The sequence below is a fragment of the Bicyclus anynana genome, chromosome 16 (genome assembly GCF_947172395.1).
Source record: "Bicyclus anynana chromosome 16, ilBicAnyn1.1, whole genome shotgun sequence".
Taxonomy (NCBI): Eukaryota; Metazoa; Arthropoda; class Insecta; order Lepidoptera; family Nymphalidae; genus Bicyclus; species Bicyclus anynana.
Window position 1 is genome coordinate 13740980 of NC_069098.1, and position 26613 is coordinate 13767592.

The 26613-nt window shown below is 37.9% G+C and overlaps 3 protein-coding genes across 7 annotated transcripts in view; all 3 read left to right on the forward strand.

Moving 5' to 3' along the window:
* The window catches only part of LOC112055387 (alpha-(1,6)-fucosyltransferase), a 52155-nt gene extending 40354 nt beyond the window's left edge, over positions 1–11801 (forward strand). For 2 of the 4 annotated variants that reach the window (XR_008251565.1, XR_008251564.1), the window contains exons 10-13: positions 221–448; positions 1201–2602; positions 3283–3357; positions 4285–11801. Coding sequence is in view for 1 of the 4 variants with exons in the window: in XM_052886181.1 (XP_052742141.1) it covers positions 221–394; positions 1201–1362; positions 3283–3357; positions 4285–4392 (519 nt within the window). In the remaining 3 variants the exon portion in view is untranslated. The remainder of the gene's footprint in view (positions 1–220; positions 449–1200; positions 2603–3282; positions 3358–4284) is intronic. The other 2 variants (XR_008251566.1, XM_052886181.1) reach the window with 2 other exon arrangements.
* LOC112057155 (uncharacterized) overlaps positions 1–26613 on the forward strand; it is a 228179-nt gene that overhangs the window by 84434 nt on the left and 117132 nt on the right. The gene's annotated exons all lie outside the window — the stretch shown is intronic.
* On the forward strand, positions 13162–23774 carry LOC112055389 (neurogenic locus protein delta). 2 transcript variants are annotated; one of them, XM_024095473.2, is made up of 6 exons: positions 13162–13591; positions 18540–18702; positions 19278–19436; positions 19911–20102; positions 21217–21408; positions 22269–23774. In XM_024095473.2, the coding sequence occupies exons 1-6, from the start codon at positions 13502–13504 to the stop codon at positions 22583–22585; spliced, it is 1113 nt and encodes a 370-aa protein (XP_023951241.2). In that variant the 5' UTR covers positions 13162–13501; the 3' UTR covers positions 22586–23774. The 2 variants fall into 2 exon arrangements, with proteins under 2 accessions (XP_023951241.2, XP_023951242.2); XM_024095474.2 differs by having other exon boundaries at positions 18564–18702.

A 26613-nucleotide genomic window follows, 5' to 3' on the forward strand; every position in this document is an offset into this window, starting at 1 on the left:
TCAAAATTAAAAACTTCTGACGAATATGCACTGGGATTTTTCGTGTCTACATGATAATAGGTGCTAATCAATTCTACAGCGTATTTCAGATTGCTCATAGAACTGACAATGGGCATGCACTCTCTCAAATATGCCCAGATACACGACCCCCCTCTCAACTGTATCAACAACTGTACAATCCTTACTTATATGATCTCCTCCTCCTCCTCACTTCTTACAGGTGTTAGAAGATGCAAGAAAGAAATACCCCGACTACGAGTTCCTGGGCGACCCGTCCATAGCGAAGACGGCGGCGACGCACCGCAGATACACGCCGCTGTCGCTCACCGGGCTGCTGGTGGACCTGCACATGCTGGCCATGTGCGACTACCTCGTGTGCACCTTCAGCAGCCAGGTGAGACCAACCTTTGACTTAACAGAGCTGATGGCGGCTACCTTCAGCAGCCAGGTGAGACCAACCTTTAACTTTACAGAGCTGATGGCGGCTACCTTCAGCAGCCAGGAGAGACCAACCTTTGACATTATTGAGCTTATGGGCGACCCGTCCATGTAGCGAAAACTATAGTGTAACTCTATAATGTCAAACTAGCGATTTGACACTTTGTAACCTCAGACCAACTATAGAAGGACCAGTATCGCACCCATATTCACGAACAAAATTGTCTGTCATTTTCTGAGGAAAACGAGCTAAGATTTGCTATATATATTATACTAAACTTGAAGTTTTTGCCCGTATTTTACACCATTCAACTACACAAAAAGGTATTTTTTCGGAGCTCTTTAACCGACGAACACGATCACTACAATGAAACATTGACTCTATAGAGACAGTTTTTATAATCGCACTAGCTGTCGCCGCGCGTTTCTCCCACGTGGTTCCCGTTCCCGTAGGAATATGGGGATAATATATAGCCTATAGCCTTCCTCGATAAATGGACTATCTAACACTGAAAGAATTTTTCAAATCGGACCAGCAGTTCCTGAGATTAGCGCGTTCAATCAAACAAACAAACAAACAAACAAACAAATTCTTCAGCTATATAATATTAGTATAGATTAGATCGTTGATCATAAAATTTGACAGAAAAGTAACGTCTAGCGAGACAGGTCCTATACAATGATTGGTCTGAGTTCGTAACCCATCTACCAGTGGCAGTATAAAAGATTTACTTAAAAAAATAATTAATTTCTGTCGGATAGGTGGGTCGCGTGGCGTATGAGATGATGCAGACGAACCGCGTGGACGCGTCCGACAGCTTCTACTCGCTGGACGACATCTACTACTTCGGCGGACAGAACGCGCACGACCGGCGCGCCGTCATGCCGCACAGCGCCGCCGGCTCGCAGGAGCTCTCGTTCCAGGTGCGTGCACTGATGACGTGGTGGGTCTGAGCTCCAGACGTGCTGACAGCGTCCACTCGCTGGACGACATCTACTACTTCGGCGGACAGAACGCTCACGACCGGCGCGCCGTCATGCCGCACAGCGCCGCCGGCTCGCAGGAGCTCTCGTTCCAGGTGCGTGCACTGATGACGTGGTGGGTCTGAGCTCCAGACGTGCTGACAGCGTCCACTCGCTGGACGACATCTACTACTTCGGCGGACAGAACGCGCACGACCGGCGCGCCGTCATGCCGCACAGCGCCGCCGGCTCGCAGGAGCTCTCGTTCCAGGTGCGTGCACTGATGACGTGGTGGGTCTGAGCTCCAGACGTGCTGACAGCGTCCACTCGCTGGACGACATCTACTACTTCGGCGGACAGAACGCTCACGACCGGCGCGCCGTCATGCCGCACAGCGCCGCCGGCTCGCAGGAGCTCTCGTTCCAGGTGCGTGCACTGATGACGTGGTGGGTCTGAGCTCCAGACGTGCTGACAGCGTCCACTCGCTGGACGACATCTACTACTTCGGCGGACAGAACGCTCACGACCGGCGCGCCGTCATGCCGCACAGCGCCGCCGGCTCGCAGGAGCTCTCGTTCCAGGTGCGTGCACTGATGACGTGGTGGGTCTGAGCTCCAGACGTGCTGACAGCGTCCACTCGCTGGACGACATCTACTACTTCGGCGGACAGAACGCGCACGACCGGCGCGCCGTCATGCCGCACAGCGCCGCCGGCTCGCAGGAGCTCTCGTTCCAGGTGCGTGCACTGATGACGTGGTGGGTCTGAGCTCCAGACGTGCTGACAGCGTCCACTCGCTGGACGACATCTACTACTTCGGCGGACAGAACGCGCACGACCGGCGCGCCGTCATGCCGCACAGCGCCGCCGGCTCGCAGGAGCTCTCGTTCCAGGTGCGTGCACTGATGACGTGGTGGGTCTGAGCTCCAGACGTGCTGACAGCGTCCACTCGCTGGACGACATCTACTACTTCGGCGGACAGAACGCGCACGACCGGCGCGCCGTCATGCCGCACAGCGCCGCCGGCTCGCAGGAGCTCTCGTTCCAGGTGCGTGCACTGATGACGTGGTGGGTCTGAGCTCCAGACGTGCTGACAGCGTCCACTCGCTGGACGACATCTACTACTTCGGCGGACAGAACGCGCACGACCGGCGCGCCGTCATGCCGCACAGCGCCGCCGGCTCGCAGGAGCTCTCGTTCCAGGTGCGTGCACTGATGACGTGGTGGGTCTGAGCTTCAGACGTGCTGACAGCGTCCACTCTCTGGACGACATCTACTACTTCGGCCGTCAGCTCCAGGCAGATGATAACTTATTTACTTTCCCATTCCCAAAAGAAACACTTAAAAAAGTCGATACCACAGATATAAGAGGTAACTAGATTTATAAAGTGTCAATTCTTTGTATTGAAACCAGCGTACCCAGGGGCGTGGCCTAAATGGCTGCTTAATATTTAGTGAAATATGAAATATGTCACCCTTACTTTAGAGTTGAATATTATTTATTCCTTTTGTCACAGAACAAAACAAGACTGCTAGTACATGCGCGGATACGCTTGCGATGTTCCGCACACCGGGGTGTACGCGGGCCACGCCCCCTTGCTACTTCTATTGCTAAAAGCGTAAGCTGTTAGCGTTGTCTGTTCTGTGGTCGATACTACACTACAGGTCGAGTTTACTCTGACATTGCACCATACCGCACTGCTCAACTATTTGTAACTGGCTGAGATATGTTTTTGTTTACTGCTCAACCACACGCCTCGTGTTCAGAGCGGACTCGACTATTACATTAGCTTTCGTCCGAATAAACTCAAAATACTCAGATTTTTCTCACATTAATAATCAAAAGTGGCTATTTTAAAATTAAATGAATTTGTTTCAATCAGGTCGGTGATTTGATCGGCGTCGCCGGCAACCATTGGAACGGTTTTGGGCGTGGAACCAACAAGCGAACTAACTTGGTAAGTTATGCCTACTGTAGATAATTTTAAAAATATTGTAATTCGCCTTTTCTTTGTTCTTTATATTTATTTATTTGTAATCAACAGCGTACAGTACATGATTATTAGAATACATTAACTTACTCCTTGATTTCTAAGCGACGCTTGGCGCCGCCGCCTACGTCACGGTAAACTTGCACGTAAGCGCCTCCTCCACAATCGACTTAAAACCTTATTTTGAATGTAATAGAGACTTTAGAATGAACAAGTTTATTGAGTTACAAACTTTGTTAAATTTCCAGAGGATTTGAATGAAGAACACGGTCAATCTTCTTCATTATTTTAGTGCAATTACGTCATCGTCATTTTTGACGGCCTCCGTGGCGCAGTGGTATGCGCGGTGGATTTACAAGACGGAGGTCCTGGGTTCGATCCCCGGCTGGGCAGATTGAGATTTTCTTAATTTGTCCAGGTCTGGCTGGTGGGAGGCTTCGGCCGTGGCTAGTTACTACCCTACCGACAAAGACGTACCGCCAAGCGATTTAGCGTTCCGGTACGATGCCGTGTAGAAACCGAAAGGGGTGTGGATTTTCATCCTCCTCCTAACAAGTTAGCCCGCTTCCGCATCATCACTTACCATCAGGTGAGATTGTAGTCAAGGGCTAACTTGTAAAGAATAAAAAAAAAATCCGTAATAGTTATTTGTCGCAGTGACTAAGAAATACCCGCTGTCAGTATTTGCGTAATGTCTTTTTTTCAAACTGGTAATTGAATGGCTAAGACCTCTTGATTGATAATATTGTAGGGTAACAGTACAACGTATTTTTGTATAATATGATTGTTTTTTATTTTTATACTAACAACAGACCGCCATCATTGCGCACACGTGTGTTTATCCAGTATCTCAATATGGGACAGTAAAATTTTTCACTAATCATTGGTTTCCAGAATGGCCTTATCCCGTGGTACAAGACCGCGGACCACCTGGTGCTGTATCCCTTCCCGGAGTACAAGCACGTGCCTCAGTACTCCGACACGAGACAGAAGGACTTATAGACCATTGTATTCTAGTACGTCACGCGGACCGCGTTCAATATAGCATTCTACTCGTTAATACAATCTGTATGAGAGTTAAGTTACTGATCATATTATATTGTATATTATAAATAAAAAGGGACCCAAAGTTGAACCTTGAGAGACACCCATTAAAATAGAAAAGTATGAATTTTAAGTTACTTATTAATTTGTTTAGTAGTTTTATATACTCTAACCAGTGACGGTCACAAAGTTTTTAACTAGGATAATATGCATAATAGTTACAAAATGGAAAATTACTTCTGCAATACATAGTCAATGGCCAAGTTACACATCAATTCTCTTTCAACAAACGTTAACGCTTCAAAAACTAAATGAAACAATACTTTAAATAAAAAAACGACTGCATAAAACATAAAAACCGAAAATAAATGAAACAATAATTATAATTATTCTAAACAGAAATATAGAAAGCAATAATTAAAAAACAGCTGGGACCAATACTGAATAGGATGATTTTTGTGTGTTATTATTTTATGGATTGATCTCGACTGTTTTCTAAATGCTTTCTACACAGTAATTGGGTAAAAATGTATGGGAATGACATTCAATATCGATAGTTCACGTGATCAACCTATAAGATGGATAATTTATCCCCATTCATTTATTATTTTTTGAAGCGTTAGCGTTTGTAGAAAGCGATTCGATTGTGTAACTTGGCCACAGGTCCAGGTTTGTAATGAGTCCACAGCACATAAACGGCATTTTCGCGTCTATGAAAGGCACCCACGGACTTTCATGATTGACGTAATCAAATGCTTACGGCAGTTCACAATACAAATGTGTTATGTTTTTTTGCACAAAAGTAAAAGTATCCAGTTATGTGTTAGACAAATTAATCTCAAACATTAAATATATTCAGCATTACCTAAATATATCGATCAGTAACAGATTTCAAAAAGTAGAAAGTTCTGTGAAAGACAATAGTGTTCATGTTGCTATATTTGGACGCGGTCTAAATGCGTTTTAGTACGAGATCCGGCATAAGGAATATATACCCTCATCTGTTATTTATTTGTGATAAGAAATAAATAATGGAAAATATCCACATTGACACATTGCAAATAGGTTGTCAAGTAAAATTACGGAGTATTTTAATGATATTTTTTTTTATTAAATTTATTTAATCTACAATCTCTTTGCTTAATTAATAAAAATCATACACTGGTTAAAATAATAATATACCCAACAGAATTAACAACGTTGCGGTTGCTTCTTTCACATTGCAACTGTGGGGTTGCCAGATATAAACAGTTAATTAATGTTTTATACTCTCATCCATTATTTAGTCGTCTAATATGTCAAATGAAAGCTTATTTTATGCTTCATTTTACTGTATTACGTTGCCTTTGTTCTGGTTATTAGATCTATCTAAATATTCAACTACCTATTTAATATGTGTCAATGTGAATGTTTTCTACAATTTATTTCTTATCCCAAATAAATAACAGATGAGGGTATATATTCCTTATGTCTGATCTTAGACTATATATTGTTAACATAAGCTTAGCCGAATTACATACGCTAGAGTTTAGTTGTTAATGGAATTTGTGATTTGTGATGTTTGAATATTAAGTTCAAATTCGCTTGCGTTTACACGGTTCGGTATGCACAAGCGATTAGACTGGCGGTTAGAATTCGAAGGACGCAAATCTGTTAACTATGTTATTGATAGACAGTAGTTTTTATCCTTTTCAGAATGTTAAATGTAGAAAAGGATGGCAATATATCGTTTTGAGTGTACGTTACGTTACGTTTTGGCTGATGGGAGGCTTTGGTCGGCAAAGACGTATATCGTGATTAATCGATCTTCGCATGTTGTGTTTCGTTTAGAATTAATTATATTGCACAAGTTTAGATGTGTTTTTTGTACTATGAATACGTATAGTTTGCGCTGTATATGTTACAGTTAAATCGTAAAATACGTTAGTTTATAATCTCACTCGTGATATTATAATCTGCCGTCATATTGTGAACTGAAAGTGCTGACTACAATTTAACGTGTTATTTTTCGGTATATTCAGTCAACTGTCCGAACTTGCCCCTGGTAGGTCGGCCTTACAGCAGACCGTTGTGTCCATAGAATTATGAATAAAATACATATGTCAAATAAAATACTTCAAGATTTGTGACATCACGTATTTATTTATTATAGCTAAAGACAAATGTAAGTGCGAGAGTTTTTGTTTTCTAACCTAACCTAACTTGAGATTTGACAAAATTATACTTATAATTAACAATAACAACATTTTACTAATGGAAGAACAGTGTTTATAAAATTAAGAAACGCAGTGGCCACCCCTCCGATTTTCTTTCTTTTTCTTTTTTCTTTGATTTGTCTATTGTAATTTTTTTACTACTTTTATTATGCCCGCTGTAATATTTATGTAACTCTATGGTAAATTTATCCTGATTGACAATTTAACGGTTACACTTCAATAGATTATAATATACCGGAAAATAACACGTTAAATTGTAATCAGTATGTTCAGTTCACAATATAACAACAGATTACAATATCGCGAGTGAGATTATAAACTGACGTATTTTACAATTTAACGGTGACATATACACGAAGCTGCATGTGATAAACTATGGTGGTGCCAACGTCATATACAGAGTGCTCGGAAGTATTTCTCAGAACTCTAAAGGTTTCTTTAACAAAAAATAATTCAAAATGTTCAAGGAACATGTGTTGTAAAATTAATATTTTCTTATTATTTTTAAATGAGTAAATAATATTTCTTTTATAAATAGATCTTAAAATGTGTCATTATACGCATTCTTAGGATAATGACGTATTTATATTTGAAAATGCATTTGTTGCTTAAAGGCGTGTGTTATATGGATAGTCGGTATTGTTTGAATTACTTTGTATGAAAACACATATATACTCAGAGGCACAGTTATCCGCCCACTTTAATATACTCGCGTCATATTAAAGTGGGCGGATAATTGTGCCTCTGAGTGTATATATTTTTGCAGTTAAAAAAATATTAGTTATGCAATTCAGTCACTATATGTGGTCACGTTAATACCTTGAAGTTATGGGAGATACTCCGGAGCACCCTGTATATATTCTTTATTTTATGGTGCACGTACAAGGTGGCATTTAGGAGCACGTATAATTTGACGCAACCTTTGTGACGTATCGGAACATCGTGCGTTAACCTGTGCAATACAAGATTTTAGGTGTCAGCGGTAACGTAGGAGCGCGGCGACAGGGTTTACACCGAGCGCGACAGTCGCCTTTGTATGTGACCTGCGCGTAGCGATATACGAAGCATATTTTTGGAGAAATAATTCTTTAAACCGAAACATAATTATAATCGCATTAGATCGTTGATCATATACTTTGACAGAACAGTAACGTCTAGCGAGGCAGGTCCTATACTTATTGGTCTGAATATTTCCTGGACGTCAGAAAGATTGCATCCGATTATACAAGGTGGCATTTAACGGAGGGCAATTAAAAACTAATTTACCTGGATGGCTGCTAACTAATTTACCTGATGAGTCATCTACAGGTGCTCAATACTTCACTGAATCGAATTATAGCGCCTAAAGGGTTTATTATTTTTATTTATTTAAGCTAACACATAAATGTTTTTATTTAATTTAACTAACATAGGCCTATCTGTAGACTTTAAGAAAGATAAAACAAAATTATCTTTTCTTCTATTTGCAAGTTAAAAACTGTCATTTTAATATTAACATCTTAGTTTAATTTTACACAATCGGCAATATGCATGTAATTTGAATTAAAGGAAGAATTAATTTACTCAGGAATTTTAGTTGTTAAAAAAATCCAGTTAATTCAATGTAATGTTCGCTATTGGTCGGTTATAAAAGTGACATTCGCTATTGGTCCGTTATATAAGTGGTATTATTTATTTTTATTTAATTTTTTATTAAAATGAAATTAGAATGTTTCTGACAACCAAACTGTGTTTTGAATGCTTAAAATATAATAAAAAATTCCCGGTAAAGTCAATGTAATGTATTTACTGGTCCGTTATAAAAGTGAAGAAACGGTATTATTTTATTTAACATTCTAATTCTAAAATTTCATTCAGAAACATTTTAATTATAAAAATTTGAATTAGAATGTTTCTGACAACCAAACTGTATTTTGAATGCTTAAAATATGACATTTGTTTGTGTATTTTCTTCTCTCGGGCCCGCAAGGGCCCGGGGGGAGACACGACCGGGGCTTCCGCCCCCTGCGTGTGGTCACTCTACGCGTAGTGTAAACACACTACGGTCCTTGGATGAACCTCCGGGTGGAGGTATTAGATTTGCTTCTTCTTAGCGTTTATATTGTCTTCTCTTCTTTCTATAGTGTCCTTTAAAGGCCTTTCGGATTGAAGCCATTTGTTATTTCCTTCCTCTTATTGGTTCCCTAACAGGATGTCTCTGGGTAGAGCCAACCTGTCAGGGGGGCGGGCATGCCACGGCGCTATATCCCTAATATGGGGATGTAGCGCCGTTTCAGTTCGGGCATAAGCTCTGATTGCCTGGTCTTTGATGACTTCATCTAGCGTCTCTATTCGGAGGTCTCGCTCGATTGTACGGTTTCTCACGAATCGAGGGGCTTGCGTTATTTGTCTTAGTGCCTTCGACTGTTGGGCTCTCAGGGTTTTTCTGTTGTTTTCACCTGCTAGGGAGTACCACGCCGGTGTTGCGTAAGTAAGGATGGGGCGTATGTATGTGACATTTGTTTATATTTCACTAAATAATAATGGTTCCAGTCGTTTTCAAAACAACATCAAAAATCTTAGTTTTGCAATGTCATAAATAGATGAAAAACATATTAAAATCGGACTATTCAGTAAAAAGTTACACGTGTTCTTACATAAAAAAAATTACACGTCGAATTTTTAACCTTCTCTCTGTTTTCGTCAGTTGAAAATACATGCATATTCCTCATTGTTTATTTCAAAATACTACTCAAATTAATTTAACAACATAATGTTTATTATTTTACTGTTATACCAATTAATTTAATGTAACGAAGTTGTTAATTTTATTAATTTTACATCATTTATTTCAAAGTTGCTCTACTCAAATTTATTTAAGAACATTTAATTATTTTACCGTAATTACGATCCAGCTCAAATTATCGAGATTGTTTATTTTTAACTCAGTTTAATTTAGCAACAGTGATTATTTAACTTTAATTCTGTTAATTTTAATAACATTGATTTTTTATCGATATTATTATTTTTTTATAGTAATCTATAAAATCATTTTACAATCAATTTTTTTTAATGACAGTTTAATCGTATAATTCCTATAAAGTTGATTCCGAGTAACTTCACATTCCTAAAATATCAGTTTCGATCGATTAAAAAAATATACTTTTTTTTGGGGCTTATTTAAATACATAAGTACTTGAAATTATATTAAAATCTCATTATTTTGGACCTGATATGATCTGAGTGTGTAACCAAAATTGGATTTATTTATCTATATTTTATTTAACATATTTTTTCGAATATAACCAAAAAATCGGAATATTTACACTAAACATTAATTTTACTATAATGAAGGTAGTGGTTTTAATTTTTGAATTTATTCAATGTTTATGTTTCTTTTTCTTATGAAACATTATGAATACCTATGAATATTTTTAACAAAGTCTCAAAAACCTGTAGTTGTGTGATTTATGGAAACAAGTAGCATGCGTACTTTCATGTATTTATAATTTTATACATATAAAAACGAAAAATTGTTTTTTTTTTTATTTTTACTGTTAGGTACCTACCCCAGTAAAAAACTGCGTATTTATAATATACATCTTGTACTTTTTCTCGTATTTTAAATAACGCTAGTTAAATTAATTTGTTTATTGATAAGTTATAAAATATAATTTATGGATATTATGTTAATATGTATTAATATAATAAAGTTCAATATTACGTTTAAGTATTTTAATTAAAAAGTGTGCTATAGACGAAAATATAACACCTATATTCTATACTGTATTTTCATACATAGAGCATGTAAACGTACAAATTAATTTTTTACTCTTTATAATAGTAATGATATAGCCGAATCACATTATAAGAACTTTCAAATATTGTTGATAAACCTAACACACAAAGCGTTATGCCATCTTTTCTCCTACACATGGCTAGGGTCTGGGTCTCTAGCCACGTTACAAATCGATTGTCTTTCTACAAACGCAAACGCTTGGAAAACTAAAAACTGTATGGGAACGACATTCGTGATCGAGACGTCACGGGATCAACCAATCGATCTAATATGATATTCCCATACATTTATTTTCAAAGAGTTAGCTATTGTAGAAAGTGAATCGATTTAGGAATGTGTCTGTCTTGTTTTCTTACAATTTGGATATTATTATTGTTATAAAGATACCCAAAAAGAAAGAAAGAGTGAACAGACAATTTCAAGCAATCGCGGTCCATCATACGTCACATCAACACTTACCATGTTAGATCTTGGTCAAGCGTGATCTTATTTTATATATTTAAAAAAAAATTTAAATAAGCCATTTCCCAGCTTTCTACAAACGCTTCGAAAGTTTAAAAATGTATGGGAATGACAGTCACTATCGTCAGGTCACGTGATCACTGTCGATCGGATCTGTCATTCCCATACATTTTGTTAGATTTCGAAACGTTAGCGTTTGTAGAAAGAGAATCGACGTGGCCCTGGTTTAGAGAAGTAGTACAATGTCAGGCTTGCATGTCTGTCTATGGTACAGTTGCTGTAAGAAGTTCTTATAATGTGTGACAGCTTATTTTTGAATTGGAAGTCATTATGTTTACTCGTAATTATGTCAATGTCCGTGATCACAAACATTGCAATGTATACGGTCCATTACAACGCTAAAGTCTGTCCCGCCAATCAGATTACCGATAAATGACGTGATATTAAAATTCAGGGATCTTATTGGTGGAAATACAGAGTAATGTTTGAGAACACGCGGTTGACCCTTTATTTACCGCATATTAAAGTCTATATTCGTGTAGCAATTGTTTATTGTTAAGGCTGGTGTACATGGAATATATTTTAAAACAAATATTATGTTTTATATTTTTATTGTTTGGACATATCAAGCGGAGTTTCTTGACTAATTTAATCCAAAAAAAGAATTAAAAGGAATGACCAGAACTGTAATTTTCCATATAAATAAGATCAGTTAAGCCTTAATGGTTTTTAGTGGTCGTGTTTTTAATCTTATTGACTGGTGTACACTTAGCCTTATTGTATAGTACGGGACGTTTGTATCGGACGCTTTTGGACGATGTAATTAATGTATCTAATATGGACCTAAACTGTGTGTATATAGCTTTAGTGTACATAAAAAAGAATAATATAAATAAATAATTTTAAATTTTCATGTTATTTTTATTTATTACACATTAATATAATTTATTACACTGGTAACTTTTTTATGTAAAAAATATGTTAGGCATAATAAAAAATAAAAATCTTTTATATTTTCAGACTGAAAGATAGTCAGGACCAAGCCATTTTTCCTAATAGGAGACAGATTTGACCCACCAAATTGCTAAAATGCGAGTTGGTGGGTTTAGTTGATAATGTTTGACTGAGTAATTATTCATTATATTTCGTTGCATCATTATATGATTTTTATAATATAGTTTCCCTATTTACTTGGTAACTACATTGTAAAAATCATGTATTCTAATGAAGCAACTCATAATAATCGAACTTCACATGGAAGTTTGTTTGATCTATAACATATACATAAGGTACATAGGTGTTACATAACCAACTTCCTAAACTCCTTGGGACATTGGGAAACTCCTCCTCCAACCTCCTTTTCTTGAAAGAAAAAAGCTCTTTTAGAACCCAGAATCTCTTATTTTGCACACAATTGCTATGATTATTTTCATTGTCAATAATAAAAAGTTAAAAAGAAAAAAATCATTAAAAATAAGTAGGTTTAGCATTAAATTGCTACACAATCGGGTTTGAAATTCACCTAGATTCGAAAAGTGTATCAGGCCTCGGTCATCTCGAGTTATTAATCTTTTGGAGCCGCGAAACTAGCGGTTAAAACGCTTTAACATAAATATTGTAAATGTCAAAAATATTCATTCTTCGATCATTATTGCTTACTCTGATATGGATAGATGTAGACTAATCACACAGCTCTTTACCTGTATTTGCTAACTCGAGTGCTGGAGAAAATTTAAGCAATTTATTAATGATTTTCTATAATTTTTTGTACCTATGCATGAACTTCATTCATTCTAAATCCAATCTTAAACTGGTTAATGATACTTATGTCAATAGCTGTTCAGTTGTACTCAGTTGGCTTTATCCTCCGAAAGACACCAAGTTAACGAATAATTAAAAGTGTTAATCTGTCATCATCATCATAAAAAGAATATTTTTAATAAGTATCATTACAGTGAAGTCTATGTCATAAGAGTGAGATTTGGATTTCCTCGATAGAGGTCCAATGTAGGCTGGTTTACGAATGTTAAAGGATGCCTTAAGGTATCTACGCTCCGGAGCGCATAGGTACATCATCCAGGTTTCTGTTGAGAATGTCTGAAGAAAAAACTCAATATTTCACATCTTGACTCAGGACTCGAACCAAGACCCCATGATCTGAAAATAGGTACCAACGATTAGTGGTCACCAGTTAACGTGGGAATACCCAGCTCATACAAAACGCTCGTTTAGGCGCCGCAAGGCTGGCGAAAGTAGTTTCTCTCCAGTCAAGTTCAATAACACAGCTAACAGTACCGCGGCGAGCATCGTACCGTTACCATCTGCACTTCTTCGCGGCGACCATTCCTGCCATCTCTACCATACAAAATACTCGCCATTTTTGGTCAAAAACCATCAATTTCAACGAACTTTTTAACGTAAAATATCTGTATAAGTAACATGCTTCAAATGCAAATTATTACTTAAGTGTATTCTAAATTTGAATTTCACGTCGCCATTGGTGAAAATTTTAACGGTTTTTTTTTTCAAGTGAAATGCTGAAAACTTACTCATTGGCATAGATTTTTTTATGTAAATTCGACACTAATGGGGCATTAGTTTAACGTTCAACATGAATAATTTAATATTCGTCGTAATTTTAAGTTGTGCGGCACCCGTGGTGTTGCCAGCGAAGTACAATCTCCCGAAATGGAAGAAACAGGTGAGTTTGAATTGCTAATTCGGTTATTTAAAACTGGGTGGTGCACGTAAATCTAGCTTAAGTGTTTTTTATCAAATTAAAACAAGAGTACATGCCTTAAATTTTTAAATATTTTAACTGTGCTTAGCAATGTTATAAACTAGCAGACGCCGCGCGCGTGGTTCCTGTTCCCGGAGGAATAGAGGAGATAAAATGTAGCTTAAAACACTCGGTGATAGTGTAGCTTCCCAACAGGGAAAGATTTTTTGAAATTGGTTCAGTAGTTTTGAGCCTATTCAATGCAAACAAACATACAAATACAAATAAATAATGATCTCAGTTAACTTACCTTTATAAATATAGGTATGTTTATCGGTACGTATTAAAACTGATAGCTATATTTTTAAGAGTAGACGTAGGTACGTATTAAGGCTCCCTTCTAATAGAACTCTTTTTTTTTAATTTTTCTCCTCAAATCTTGCTCTGCTCATATAGCGTCACCGGGGGAACTTACAGACAAGTGAGGCTTACGTACCACAAACTGACATGACCCTTCCAGAATGACCCTCTAAGCCGAGGTCCTAATTTCAGAGGAAACGCCCTTAAAGAGTCGTTCCGCCCTCATGTTCTGCCTTCTGGCCTCATCTTGGTGAAGCCACTGAAATCCCATTAGGGAGTCTACGGTACTTACACAATTAGAAAATAAAGACTGTAATATGGGGGGTAGTTGACAATTTTCCAAGCGCCGTTGGAAATTCCATAAACCAAAACAATGCCTTGTTTTATATCTGATCTGAGTTCAATTCCCAGCTTGGGTTAACTTAGGATTTTGTTTTCTAAAAAGGGTTTTTCTTTAAATTTGTAGTAGATTACAAATCTACTCATTACACACACGGGCGCAGTTGTAGGCCCCCGCTAGTCTTCTAAAGTAAATGATCTGTAACAGTTAGCAAATTAAGTACCTAACTACATGCTAATATATTCTTCAACGCAATAAATATTGTGAGCAAGGAAATAGCTCCTAATCCAAATGGCATTCTGTGGGCATACTCATTAAAATCGCACAACCATAGCCGGTGCGGTATCCTGCAGGACATATATACGATTGGCTTAGTTTTAGTGATACGGTTTTTTTGGAATACATTTTGTTAACGAATATTTATTAGCCTTTTAATTTGCACAACTTAAACCTACCCATACTTACAAAACAATTGATAAACCAGTCGCGTTGGATCAGGATGCCGGACGGTAAAGGGGATAGTAGAAGGATGTTGGGCGGTAAAAGGGATAGTAGAAGGATGTTGGGCGGTAAAAGGGATAGTAGAAGGATGTTGGGCGGTAAAAGGGATAGTAGAAGGATGCTGGGCGGTAAGAGGGATAGTAGAAGGATGCTGGGCGGTAAAAGGGATAGTAGAAGGATGCTTTGCGGTAAAAGGGATAGTAGAAGAAGGAATGTAAACGAAATAAGTAATATAAGAAAGTAGCGAGACAGAATAGTTCAGGAGTATCTACCTAATAGGGTTGTATGGCATGCGGAGGCGCTGAAGGATGAAAGTCACATTTCAAAGAAAGTTTAAACTGCGAGTAGAAGGAGACAAGAGGATAGGAAGCCCGAGGAAGAGATGGCAGGAGTGTTTGAAAGAAGATAATAGGTATATGCGTAAAAGGAATTCGTGATGAGATGACGTATGACAGAGGTGAGTGGCAATATATGACATATTATGATTCAGTAACTGTACCTACGTTACTATTGTCAGTCAGTGAGTCAGCCGTTCATTAATGGCATGCACAAGGATTTTAACTAGGGTACGTATTGTACGGACAAATAGTACAAAATGGAAACTTCCATCCCCAATACAGTTTCGTCTTTCATAATAAGTCCTCAGAGTCCTCGGGGTTAGCAGTGCAATCTATAAATTAAAATTCAAAATTCATTATTTAAATTAGGCTTAGTCTACAAGCACTTTTGAAAGGTCAGAATAATGTCATAATTTATTTTAATCTAATGGTGGTAATAATAGTCGAAAACTAAAATTCGAGGTATCTATGAAGTGCACACTGCAGTTTATAGGTACATGTCACCGTAAAATTGCGAGATATATTATAAGCTAACGGTATTTACAATTTTACAGTGACATATATAAATGTTGTATTATAGTGGTGGAAATTATTATTAGGTTTAGCTCTGTTTATTAGTAAACATTGATTTTGAGCTCGGTTTCTGTCGCACGGCACACTTTCCCGCGGCTTTCTCGCGTTAGAAAGTGTCTGACTCAGAGCTCTGATCGCGTCCTGATGGGTTGGCAGGAACTTGGGTGTATTTATGCTAATTGGTAACAGTGGGTCATATTAAAAAAAAATAATGTAAGTCGGTACTTTACAGTGAGATCACGTTAAGCCCTCGGTTCCAGTCATTTTATTAACATGTCAAGTGATAGCCCAGTGGATTTGATACCTGCTTCTAAGTTGGAGGGCGTATAGGTTCGAATCCGGTCCGGAGGATGCACCTTTTTCAGCTATGTGCATTTTAAGAAATTAAATATCACGTGTCTTAAATGGTAAAGGAAATACGTCGTAAGGAAAGCTACATACCTGAGAATTTTTTCAATTCTCTACGTATGTAAAGTCTGCCAATCTGCATTGGGCCAGCGTGGTGGTCTATGGCCTAACCCTTATTTTGAGACTCATGCTCAACAGTGAGCCAAATATGGGTTGTTAATGTAGATGATAGGTCAAGATTTAACATTATCACCCGTAGCTCGACGGCCACCCTAAGCAGGGTGGTAGGTCAAAGCTCCATACCCTCTATTATAAGGAATGAGGTCTGGCCCAGTAGTGGTCAGTTAAAATAGGCTGATAATGATGATGTAGGGATCTAAAATTCGTCTGGAAAAGTAACTTAATACTTGGCGCAATTTCATTAGTGGTAAGGAAATAAATGAATTGGCCCTTGATTGTACAAGTTACAAGTCTTAGTCCTACTAAAGGTGTCAAGAATTCCCATAGATTTCACTGCCAACCCCGACGACTAGACCAGCTGACCTATTCACTATTTCGCTCTTTATTATCAACCTATTAAAATAAACATCAAAGAAATGTCATTAACCTACTGTATGATACTCAGTAGGAACCCACCTGTAGGCACCGGATGACATTTGTTACATTTAAGATTCCTATGAAATTGGGATTCTCAATTTCGTATATCAACTAGCATACGTCAAAGAAAGTGATTTAGCCTGCTGTAACTATACTATAATGTGACAGTGTGTATGATAGTTTATTCGGTTGACTTTAGCCTTCGTATACGAATAGCAGTAGCACAGTCGTTGAAATTGTGTATTCAATGACTAACATGCCAATAAACAAAGAAAAGGAAATAAAAAATAGGAGGTCATAACTACAATACAGCGTCGTATAAACAGCTGAGTGCAATGTGTATTTGTCAGTTCGTAAACTCCTTTCTTTTTTCTCCGACCCACTTGCAGACAATGATTGGCTGTAAGAATTACATTCACTTTACTGATGGCATCGTTAGCTCTTAATCCTTTGGATTGGGGACGTCGATAATTCCTCTTTTCTTTTTCTTGTTTACAGTAGTGTCAGACTTAGATGGCCTACATGATATGTGGAATTAAAATGATTAAAAAGTTTTTATTTTGATCAGTTTAAATGCAGGGTACATAAACAAAACGTGACGGTAATCTCTCAAAGTTAAAACTGTTGTGGTGACCAACGTCCTCCATCAGAAATAAATAGTTCCACATAAGACAACAACATTGTTGTATGTTATTTCATAGCCCAGTATAGCTGTGCTAGCCCAGTGGATATGACCTCTGCCTCCGATTTCGGAGGGTGTGGGTTCCAATCCGGTCCTCCTCTCCTATGCACCTCCAACTTTCAGTTGTGTGTATTTAGTTTATTTTTTCAGTTATTAAATATCACGTGTTTCAAATGGTGAAGGAAAACATCGTGAGGAAACCTGCATACCAAAAAATTATCTTAATTCTCTGCGTGTGTGAAGAGCGTGGTGGACTATTGGCCTAACCCCTCTCATTCTGAGAGGAGACACGAGCTCAGCAGTGAGTCGAATATGGGTTGATGACGTCGACATAGTTTTGTTATAAAAAAATTATACGATTAGTGAACTTATAAAAGTGATACGTGATTGTGTGTGTGTGTGTGTTTGTGTGTTTATGTACATATTAATTCACAAAATATCTCAATCATAATATATTTAACTGTCAATTTTAACACACATGAATCCACGAAAGTTGTTATTTAAATGTTCTTTACTTGTCAATGTGAAGCACGTTTCTTGCCTGTCAATGTTAAAGCACGTTCACAAAGCATGTTTTATCATCCTCCACTCAGCCTCTATATCTATCAGAAGAGTGCACAAGAGAGAGAGCCTTTATTCTTCACCAGTGTTTATTAATTCACAAAACTTTATAATTAAGTGATCTTAACCTGTCAATGTTAACACTTAATAATAATTCACAAAAGTTCTTAATTAATCTCGTCAATAATACATATTAATACACACAAGTTCTTAATTAAGTTATCTTTATCTGTCAAATATGAAAACACATTTATGTGAAGCACGTCTCTTGCCTGCCAATGTTAAAGCACGTTCACAAAGCATGTTTTACCACCCTCCACTCAGCCTCTATATCAGAAGAGTGCACAGACGTGCGAGCTGCTGGCAATGCAGATTAGCGATGACAAGGGAGAGTCCTTATTTTTTTCCAGTCAATGTTAACACAATATATTAATTCACAAAAGTTCTAAATTAAGTTTTTAACTTGTTAATATTCTGATTCCAAATTAAATTACCTATACTCGTCAATAACACATATTAATACACAAAAGTTCTTAATTAAATGTTCTTTACCTGTCAATGTGAAGCACGTTTCTTGCCTGTCAATGTTAAAGCACGTTCACAAAGCATGTTTTACCACCCTCCACTCAGCCTCTATATCAGAAGAGTGCACAGGCGTGCGAGCTGCCGGCAGTGCAGAGTGAGCACAGCCACTACGTGTGCGACGACAAGGGAGAGCCCAAGTGTCACCCTGGTTGGCAGGGGGATCTGTGCGACGTGCCCATTTGTAAGAAGGGCTGCGACCCTTTGCAAGGTAACTATATAATTTTTTAATTAAGGCTTAGAACCCACACCCTCCGGAATCGGAGGCAGAGGTCATATCTACTGGGCTATTATAGTTTTTCGTAATCTTCTGCGTGTGTGAAGTCTGCCAATCCGCATTGGGCCAGCGTGGTGGACTATTGGCCTAAAGCCTCTTATTCTGAGAGGAGACTCAAGCTCAGCAGTGCGCCGAATATGGGTTGATAATGATGATGATGATGGAACCAGCCGAGGTTCTACGTTTTTTTAACTTGAGCAGATATTAAGACCTCTTGTACGAGTGCGGGATAGCTAATCTAGCGACTTTGGAGCCAACGTCAAATAAATACCCTAGAAATCCCTAGGGTTATTATTCGACGTTGTCCTAAATAATGTAGACTACTTCCACCCATTGACACAACAGAAATATTACTTTAGAAATACACTTCCAGGATATGTTAGGTATATGGGTTAAATAGCAATTTGATATTGTGCAATAGATATGCCTTTTTCGCCACATCTGGGTCTTGTCTTGCTTCTTCGATAAAGTAATGTCTGCACAAATTAAATATTTTTGTATATCAACAGGGTACTGCAAACGGCCAGGCGAATGTCGCTGCAAGCTAGGTTTCTATGGTGAACGCTGCAACAAGTGCATCCCCCTGCCAGGATGCCAGCACGGATACTGCAACGTATCCTTTGAGTGTATTTGCAGGGATGGATGGGACGGCATATTCTGTTCTGAACGTAAGTGGAGTTATCAGCATTTGACAATAGTTTTAAATGTCCTTCATTCGGCGCTGACTTGAACTTAATTGGTTTGATATCGTTCCTCCTTTACCGTTGTTAACAATGTTGCTAAATGCCATACCACTCCTTAGTCGGTTCCCATTTTCATCCCACTTCTGATGTGTGTTATCTGGAGACGAGTCTGTTGCGTTTGAGTTTCTTTAGATTGTCTGGTTGACTACTGAGAGACTAAGTGGTAGCTACTAAAAAAGTCCACCTTTTGTCGTTTGTTTGTCCAAATCTACAATATATATTTTTGTATTTTTGTATGTAGCGCTTAAACTCAAAACTACTGAACCGATTTGAAAAGCCTTTCACCAATAAAAAGCCAAACTATCAGGGAGAAAAGGTTACGATAATTATTTACCGTAAGTTCATGGCAATCTAAACTACGTGGACTTCACTTTAATTTATTTTACTTTATCTGACCAGCCATGTGCCGCTCGGACTGCCACGCCACGCGCGGCTTCTGCGAGTCGCCGGGCGAGTGCCGCTGCCGCCTGGGCTGGGCGGGCCCCACGTGCCGCGCCTGCCAGCCGCTGCCAGGCTGTCAGCATGGCTACTGCGACAAGCCGCTCGAGTGCAAGTGCCTGCCCGGCTACACGGGGCTGCTGTGCCAGACGCGTGAGTATACCACCGTAATAATAATAATAATAATAATAGTTCGCTCGCAGGCAAGATGCAAAAAGCGGTCTTGCTGGACTCGGCTAGGATAGTCCGCCGGTTTCTCCACCTGTCGCCCTGACCCCCGGCCGTTTGGTCTCCCTGCCGGGGTGAATCCTCCGCCCGGTGCATATATGTATTTATGTAATATATATTTAAGTTTATTTATTTTGTGTATTTAAGTAAGTTTATTTATTTTCCCTTTGGCTTTTATATATATTTATTTTGTACCGGGCGTGAGAGTAGAATGCATGTATAATAATAATAATAATAATTTCTTTATACAAAGGCCCATTGGTTAGTTACAAACTTAAAAATTATGTTAGTAGATACACAAATTACATTTAAGAAAAAAAAAAAAAAACTATCTCACCACACCAAAACAGAAAAAAATTTCTGCAGGATCGGCGAGTCAATCTTGCTTGCTAACATGTTCAAGATCCTATTGGGGCTCGCCCGCAGTCTTGCTACGAGGGATGACTTTCGTTTTCTAATTATTGCATAAACAAACAAACATACCTAACGCTAAGCAAAACCGGGGCAACCCCAACATCATCCTGAACCCACCTGTAATGTGTGCGCCACTCGGTCTGCTATCGTGGATGAGTGCTGCTGCTGGCTTGGCTGGACGAGTATTCCTCTTTCATCATCATAAACATCATAGCAGCCGACGGACGTCCATTGCGGGACGTAGGTCTCTTGTAGAGACTTCCACGCACGATCCTGAGCTGCCTGTACCCAGCGAGTCTCTGCAACTCTCTCTTTTATACATATCATCTATCGAAGAGCAGGAGGCAAAAGTTAGTCATCGCCATCATTGCCAGTCCATGGACTTGCAATTACCACGATCTCTAATAGCCAGCATCCAGTGGCTCCCTGAGACCCTCTTGATGACGTCGGTCCGCCTAGTGAAGATCCATTGACACTGAGCTTTTCTTAGGATCCTTAAGTTTATCGGCTCTTCGAAGCATATGCACCTTATCAAACGAAAAGAGCCTAGAAATTAAGTTTACGAAAAAGTGCACATCTTTCAAAATAATGCTTGTTATATATAACATATCATGTATATGTCCAGCGATTTGCGCACCGGGCTGCCACAGCGAGCGTGGCTACTGCCGGCGTCCGGGCGAGTGTCGCTGCAAGGTGGGCTGGACGGGCCGCTCGTGCGCCCAGTGCCACCCCTATCCCGGCTGCGTGCACGGCACCTGCAACCGGCCCTGGGAGTGCATCTGCAAGAAGGGGTGGGGAGGAATGCTCTGCGACGAAGGTGAGTTACTGCTCCGACATAGAACTGCCAGGCATCGCAGAGGTCATCCATACGTTAGTTTATGTCCATTGGACGCGTACGAAATGTTTCGACCGTTCGTTCCTGATCCGCACTGCGATGTTTCGCTTCCGTTTTCCCTACCATCTACAACATGGGTATATTCAAGTCAAGAGAATATACATCTTCTAGACAAGCGCGTTCCACCATAGGCTGCATCATTGCTTACTGTCAAGCATGATTGCAGTCAAGCACTCGTCTATATGATGTAAAAAAATATCTTCGTTGTCAGCCTTCTTGAATGATCCATTAAAAGCCAGGTCTGGAGAGGGGATTTGGAGCTTAGACCCACCACGCTACTATCTGTAACAATTGCTTCTTCTTCTTCTCTAAGTGACATCACCTACGGAGTATGGCGACCATTACGGCTATACAAGAGGCGGCAGTTCAGAATAACGACCTTATGCTCATCACGTCTTGCGGAGAGTTTTCAGATACAGGATCAGGCCACCCTTTTTTAAAGAAGATTGATAGGAGCTTAGACCCACCACGTAACTCTAAAAACGGGTTGGCAGGCTTATGTAAATCTGTTTTACGATCACTACCTTATTACTGACCGATACCGACTTAACGTACTCTCCGAGATTCAAAGATTTAAAACCGTCAACATCAAAAAGTACAGCTCAATATTGTATAGTCTGACTAAGAAAACGAATCTTTGGCTACAGGATCACGAATCCACATAGGCTACACTGGATTAACAAGGCAATAACCATGATATATAAGCAAATATTTAGTAACATCTGACTATTTTCTTAACTCTTGATTGATAAACATAACGTGATTGCCATTTTTATTTACAGAGTTAAACTACTGCGAGAAGAACCCCGACACTTGCAAGAACGGTGGTCAGTGCCAATCATTAGAATCAGGAGACGGTCACTACAGATGCCACTGTCAAGCCGGCATCAGCGGCAAACATTGCGAGAACCTCCCCGATAGCATGATCACTCCAGGAAACTCAACCGAGGAAGATGTTCCGGAGTCAACAGATCCAGTAGAAGTGGTTGAGCTTCCAGTTCCAGAAAATCCAGAACAAGTTGAAGAAATAGAAGGAACTACAGCCAATAATACAGCACTTACTACTGAACCGAGTAATGATGAAAATGAGACTGAATAAATAAATAATATCCAAAATTACATACTTTGTATTATAAATGTGAAAGTGATTTTGTTTGTTTGTTGTGCTTTTACGGCTAAACAACTAAGCCGATTTTGAAAATTCTGTCATCAATGGAAAGATACATTTTCAGCGAGTAAGATGAAGATGCTACTTGAGCATCTCTAAAGTTCGAATATTGTCACTTACAAACTTTTTTACAAAATAACCTTTATTAGAAAGTAAAATGTTATTAGTCTTTATAGTATGTAATTTTTGTGTAAGGAATTAAGTTTCTAGAAAATTAGTGAGAAGAAGGTGTCCTATTTATTTTGAATTGTACAAATCGTTATTGATTTGTTTTTCCATTCCCCATTTTGTATTCCATCATAGTGATCAAACAAGATTCAGTCATTCAGTTTCATTTAAATTTCAAGTGTTCATACTCATAATTTTTCATTAGCATGATGATTTATATTAAGACATTAAAACTTCATTTCATATTAATAATTTTGTCATTCTATTCATAATTTTTCATTATCATGAACATGTAAACCATCATCACAACATAATTGTTATTTCATCTGCTCCATTTATGTTAAGCTGTCTACTAAAATTATATCGTCTAATAAAACGATATAAATGATATAGCAAATAATAATTTGCTATATCATTTATTAGATTTTTGTAATTGCGTGAGAAACCACACGTGTAGTATATTAGTAAAAAATGTAGATTATGCTATGTTGAATTGTACAAATCATCCTAAATTTGTTTTTTTAGTCCCCATTGTATTCGTTCATCATCATCATATTTATAGTCATCAAACTACACAAACATTCAGTTTCATTTACACTTCTGTTATCATTCTTTTCATAAATTTTCATAATCTTTTAATTACAAGTTTTATCATGTTATCATTCTATTCATAAATTTTCATAATCATTTATTTTCACTCATAATTTTTCATTGTCATTTAATCATCGTTATTATGTAAATAATCATAACGTTTGTCATTGTTAATTAATTCGCGCCATACATATTTTAAGGTGTGCACATTAAAATTCCACTGTTTCATTCTTTGCTACATTATTAATTAGTTTAAAATTCATTTTATTTATTTGTGTCAATTAAGTAGTTTAATAAATATTGAGTTTTATTTCCAAGTGAGTTAATAAATATGTTAAATAAGAAGAAGAAATAAAAATTATTTAAAAACTGAGGTTTTTCATTGAGTTATTTTATAAATATAATAAATTACTTTAGTTTTAAATTACTTCGTTTTATATTGGTTATATTTGTTTAAGTAATTGATTTTTGTGCAAAAACACTTGTATTTTACGGGCACTATGCAATGGATATCAAATTCAAACTTTAATAACTCTTCGTATTTCAAAAGACAATGTAAAAAATCTCTTCTTAAATATTTTTCCTTTAACGGCTAGATTATACACATTGAATTAAAACTTAAGGCATATTACAACACATAAAATTGTCTGTTAATTTTTTGTACCCAAATATGTCTCGAAATCGATTAATATGAGAACTTCATATGGACTTCCGAATGTTTTACTATATAAGTAAACATTTATTTGAACATAACACCAAAGTTATTTTGTTTATTACTGGCTTATGAATACGTAGCATTATATTTATTAAACACAGTATTATATATTAACAGTTTAAAACATATTAAGTTAAGAAAGTAGATCCAAAATTTTGACATGACAACGTCTTATAATTCGATGAAGCCGGCTGCACACTCGAAAAAAGATGACGTCATCGACAAAGACGTATCTCTCGTATATTTTCATCCTCCTTTTAACAAGTTAGCCCACTTCCATCTTAGATTGCATCAGCACTTACCATCAGGTGAGATTGTAGTCAAGGGCTAACTTGTATAGAATAAAAAAAAAGTAGGTACAAATCAACTAGGTACTAAAGGTACATGTTACAAACAGAGCAGCGCCATCTATGTATGTATTCTGTGAAAACACTTTGCATGCAAAGAACACATCAAGAAAGCCACAATAGCTCAACGGTAAGAGCGGTGGGACTCATCACCGAGGGGTGGTGGTTCAATCCTCACCCCGTTGGTCTATGTCGTACCCACTCCTAGCACAGTCTTTCCCGACTAGTTGGAGGAGAATGGGAATCTATACTAATATTATAAAGCTGAAGAGTTTGTTTGTTTGATTGAACGCGCTAATCTCAGGAACTACTGGTCCGATTTGAAAATTTCTTTCAGTGTTAGATAGCCCATTCATCGAAGAAGGCTATAGGCTATATTTTATCTCTGTATTCCTACGGGGACGGGAACCACGCGGGTGAAACTGCGCGGGGTCTACTAGTGTTGGTCATATTATAAAAGATATGGCAAATATTTTTTTTTTTAAATATGAGTTTCAACAGCATCGCTTTTGCGAAAAGCTTCTATTATACTCGAAGATATAGTAGAGACGTGACCGAGCATATAAGTATCAATAAAAAAATCTCTAAGTTTCCATCATTTTATTTCGGTCAAGCGACGCCGTAGATTGATTTAATTCACTTGCATGTGTTACCTGCTTTTGGACATAATGCCAAACATAGTATGCGTTGCAAGGCGACTAATATATTCGTTGGTTCGAATCCCGTTTGAATCTTATTTGTACCAAACATAGCCTTTAATATTGTAAGAGGGTATGGATTATTTTGAGGAGGTGTTTTTACAATATACTTTGTATTTATAAAATTGTCTTTGTATTTGTTCTTTTTAATTTGTATTTTATAAATACAAATTAAAATCTATTTTATTTTAAATTATTACATAGATAAGAAACCCATTAAAACATAAAAGAGTCTTATTCTAAGCAATTTCATAGAAGCAATGTGCAAAGACTATACTATCGCTAAATCTACGTTTAGCTACTTACTATTATAGGTAGAAACGTATTGTCTGTATTTTTATTGGCCTATCGGCTACTCAAAATACAAGAATTATTCTTAAAGAAGAATACAATATTGATGTTTAAATTTTTTCCCTGTCTCTCAATTTGTATATGCAGGTACTCAAGAGATTTTCACGAGATTTTTACTTGTTGATTAAGCGAACCTGTTGTTGGAGGAGTAACTATATAGGGTTTGATACATAAATAAGACTTTAAATGATCTTCGGGAATATGTCTAAGACGATTTCATATTAAAAATTTAATCTGAATAAAACATTTTATACACGAAATACATTGATAAGCGGCTAAATTGGCATTGATTTTTTTTAACAAACACCCCCAGAAAAATGATTACGCCCTCTTCGAGTATACTATACTTTCGCGATCCTAGCACATAATCAGACTCGTTTTGGTCGGTTACGACATATCCCACCTTCAAATTGCTGAGTTTTTTTTTTCTCATAAAAACCAATGCAAGCATGTGACCTGATTCGTTTTACTGTGAGAGATAAGGTTTTGAGACAAATATAGCTCGAGCCTTGATTAGATTACGAGGCAAAAATGTTTGGAGGTCAACTTTAAGGGATCAAAATAACGTGAGAACTAAGGATTGTGACGTAATTTGGAAATAGTCGTTTACGTCACAATTTTCGTTGAATTTAGTTGTTACAGCTTGATCTTTGTAATTGTAGAAATTAAATTTTGTTAGCAATATGTGGGAAATTAAGGTAGGTCACAATGGAGTTTGGATGGTGTGCTTTGGAAGGAAACACGTTGTAAATAATCGTTAACTACTAGATGGTAATTTTTTAATGATTTCTTACAAGAAAAATTTTAATAACAACCTGGAGTTGGGTCTTAGTATAGCCCCGTGCCTCGGAAAGCAGGTAAAGGTTCTGCGCCTGATCTCTCACCAGTCGTGTCGATCTGCCGTCACATCGGACTATGAGAGCGAGAGAATAGAGAGTGCACCTGTGCTTGCACACACACTTATGCACTGTAATCCTACGGTTAATCTCACCATGAGATTGGCCGCCGTGGCCGAAAAAAGCAATTTGGGTGGGAGCATATCAATACTATTACTAGCGGACCCGCTCAAGCTTCGCATTGACTTATGAT

Bases quoted from the DNA above. Each gene is read 5' to 3' on its own strand.
- LOC112055389 (XM_024095473.2), top strand. From the start codon at position 13,502: ATGAATAATTTAATATTCGTCGTAATTTTAAGTTGTGCGGCACCCGTG. The intron at 13,592-18,539 runs GTGAGTTTGAAT...CCCTCCACTCAG, and splicing joins TCCCGAAATGGAAGAAACAG to CCTCTATATCAGAAGAGTGC. The intron at 19,437-19,910 runs GTAAGTGGAGTT...TTATCTGACCAG, and splicing joins CGGCATATTCTGTTCTGAAC to CCATGTGCCGCTCGGACTGC.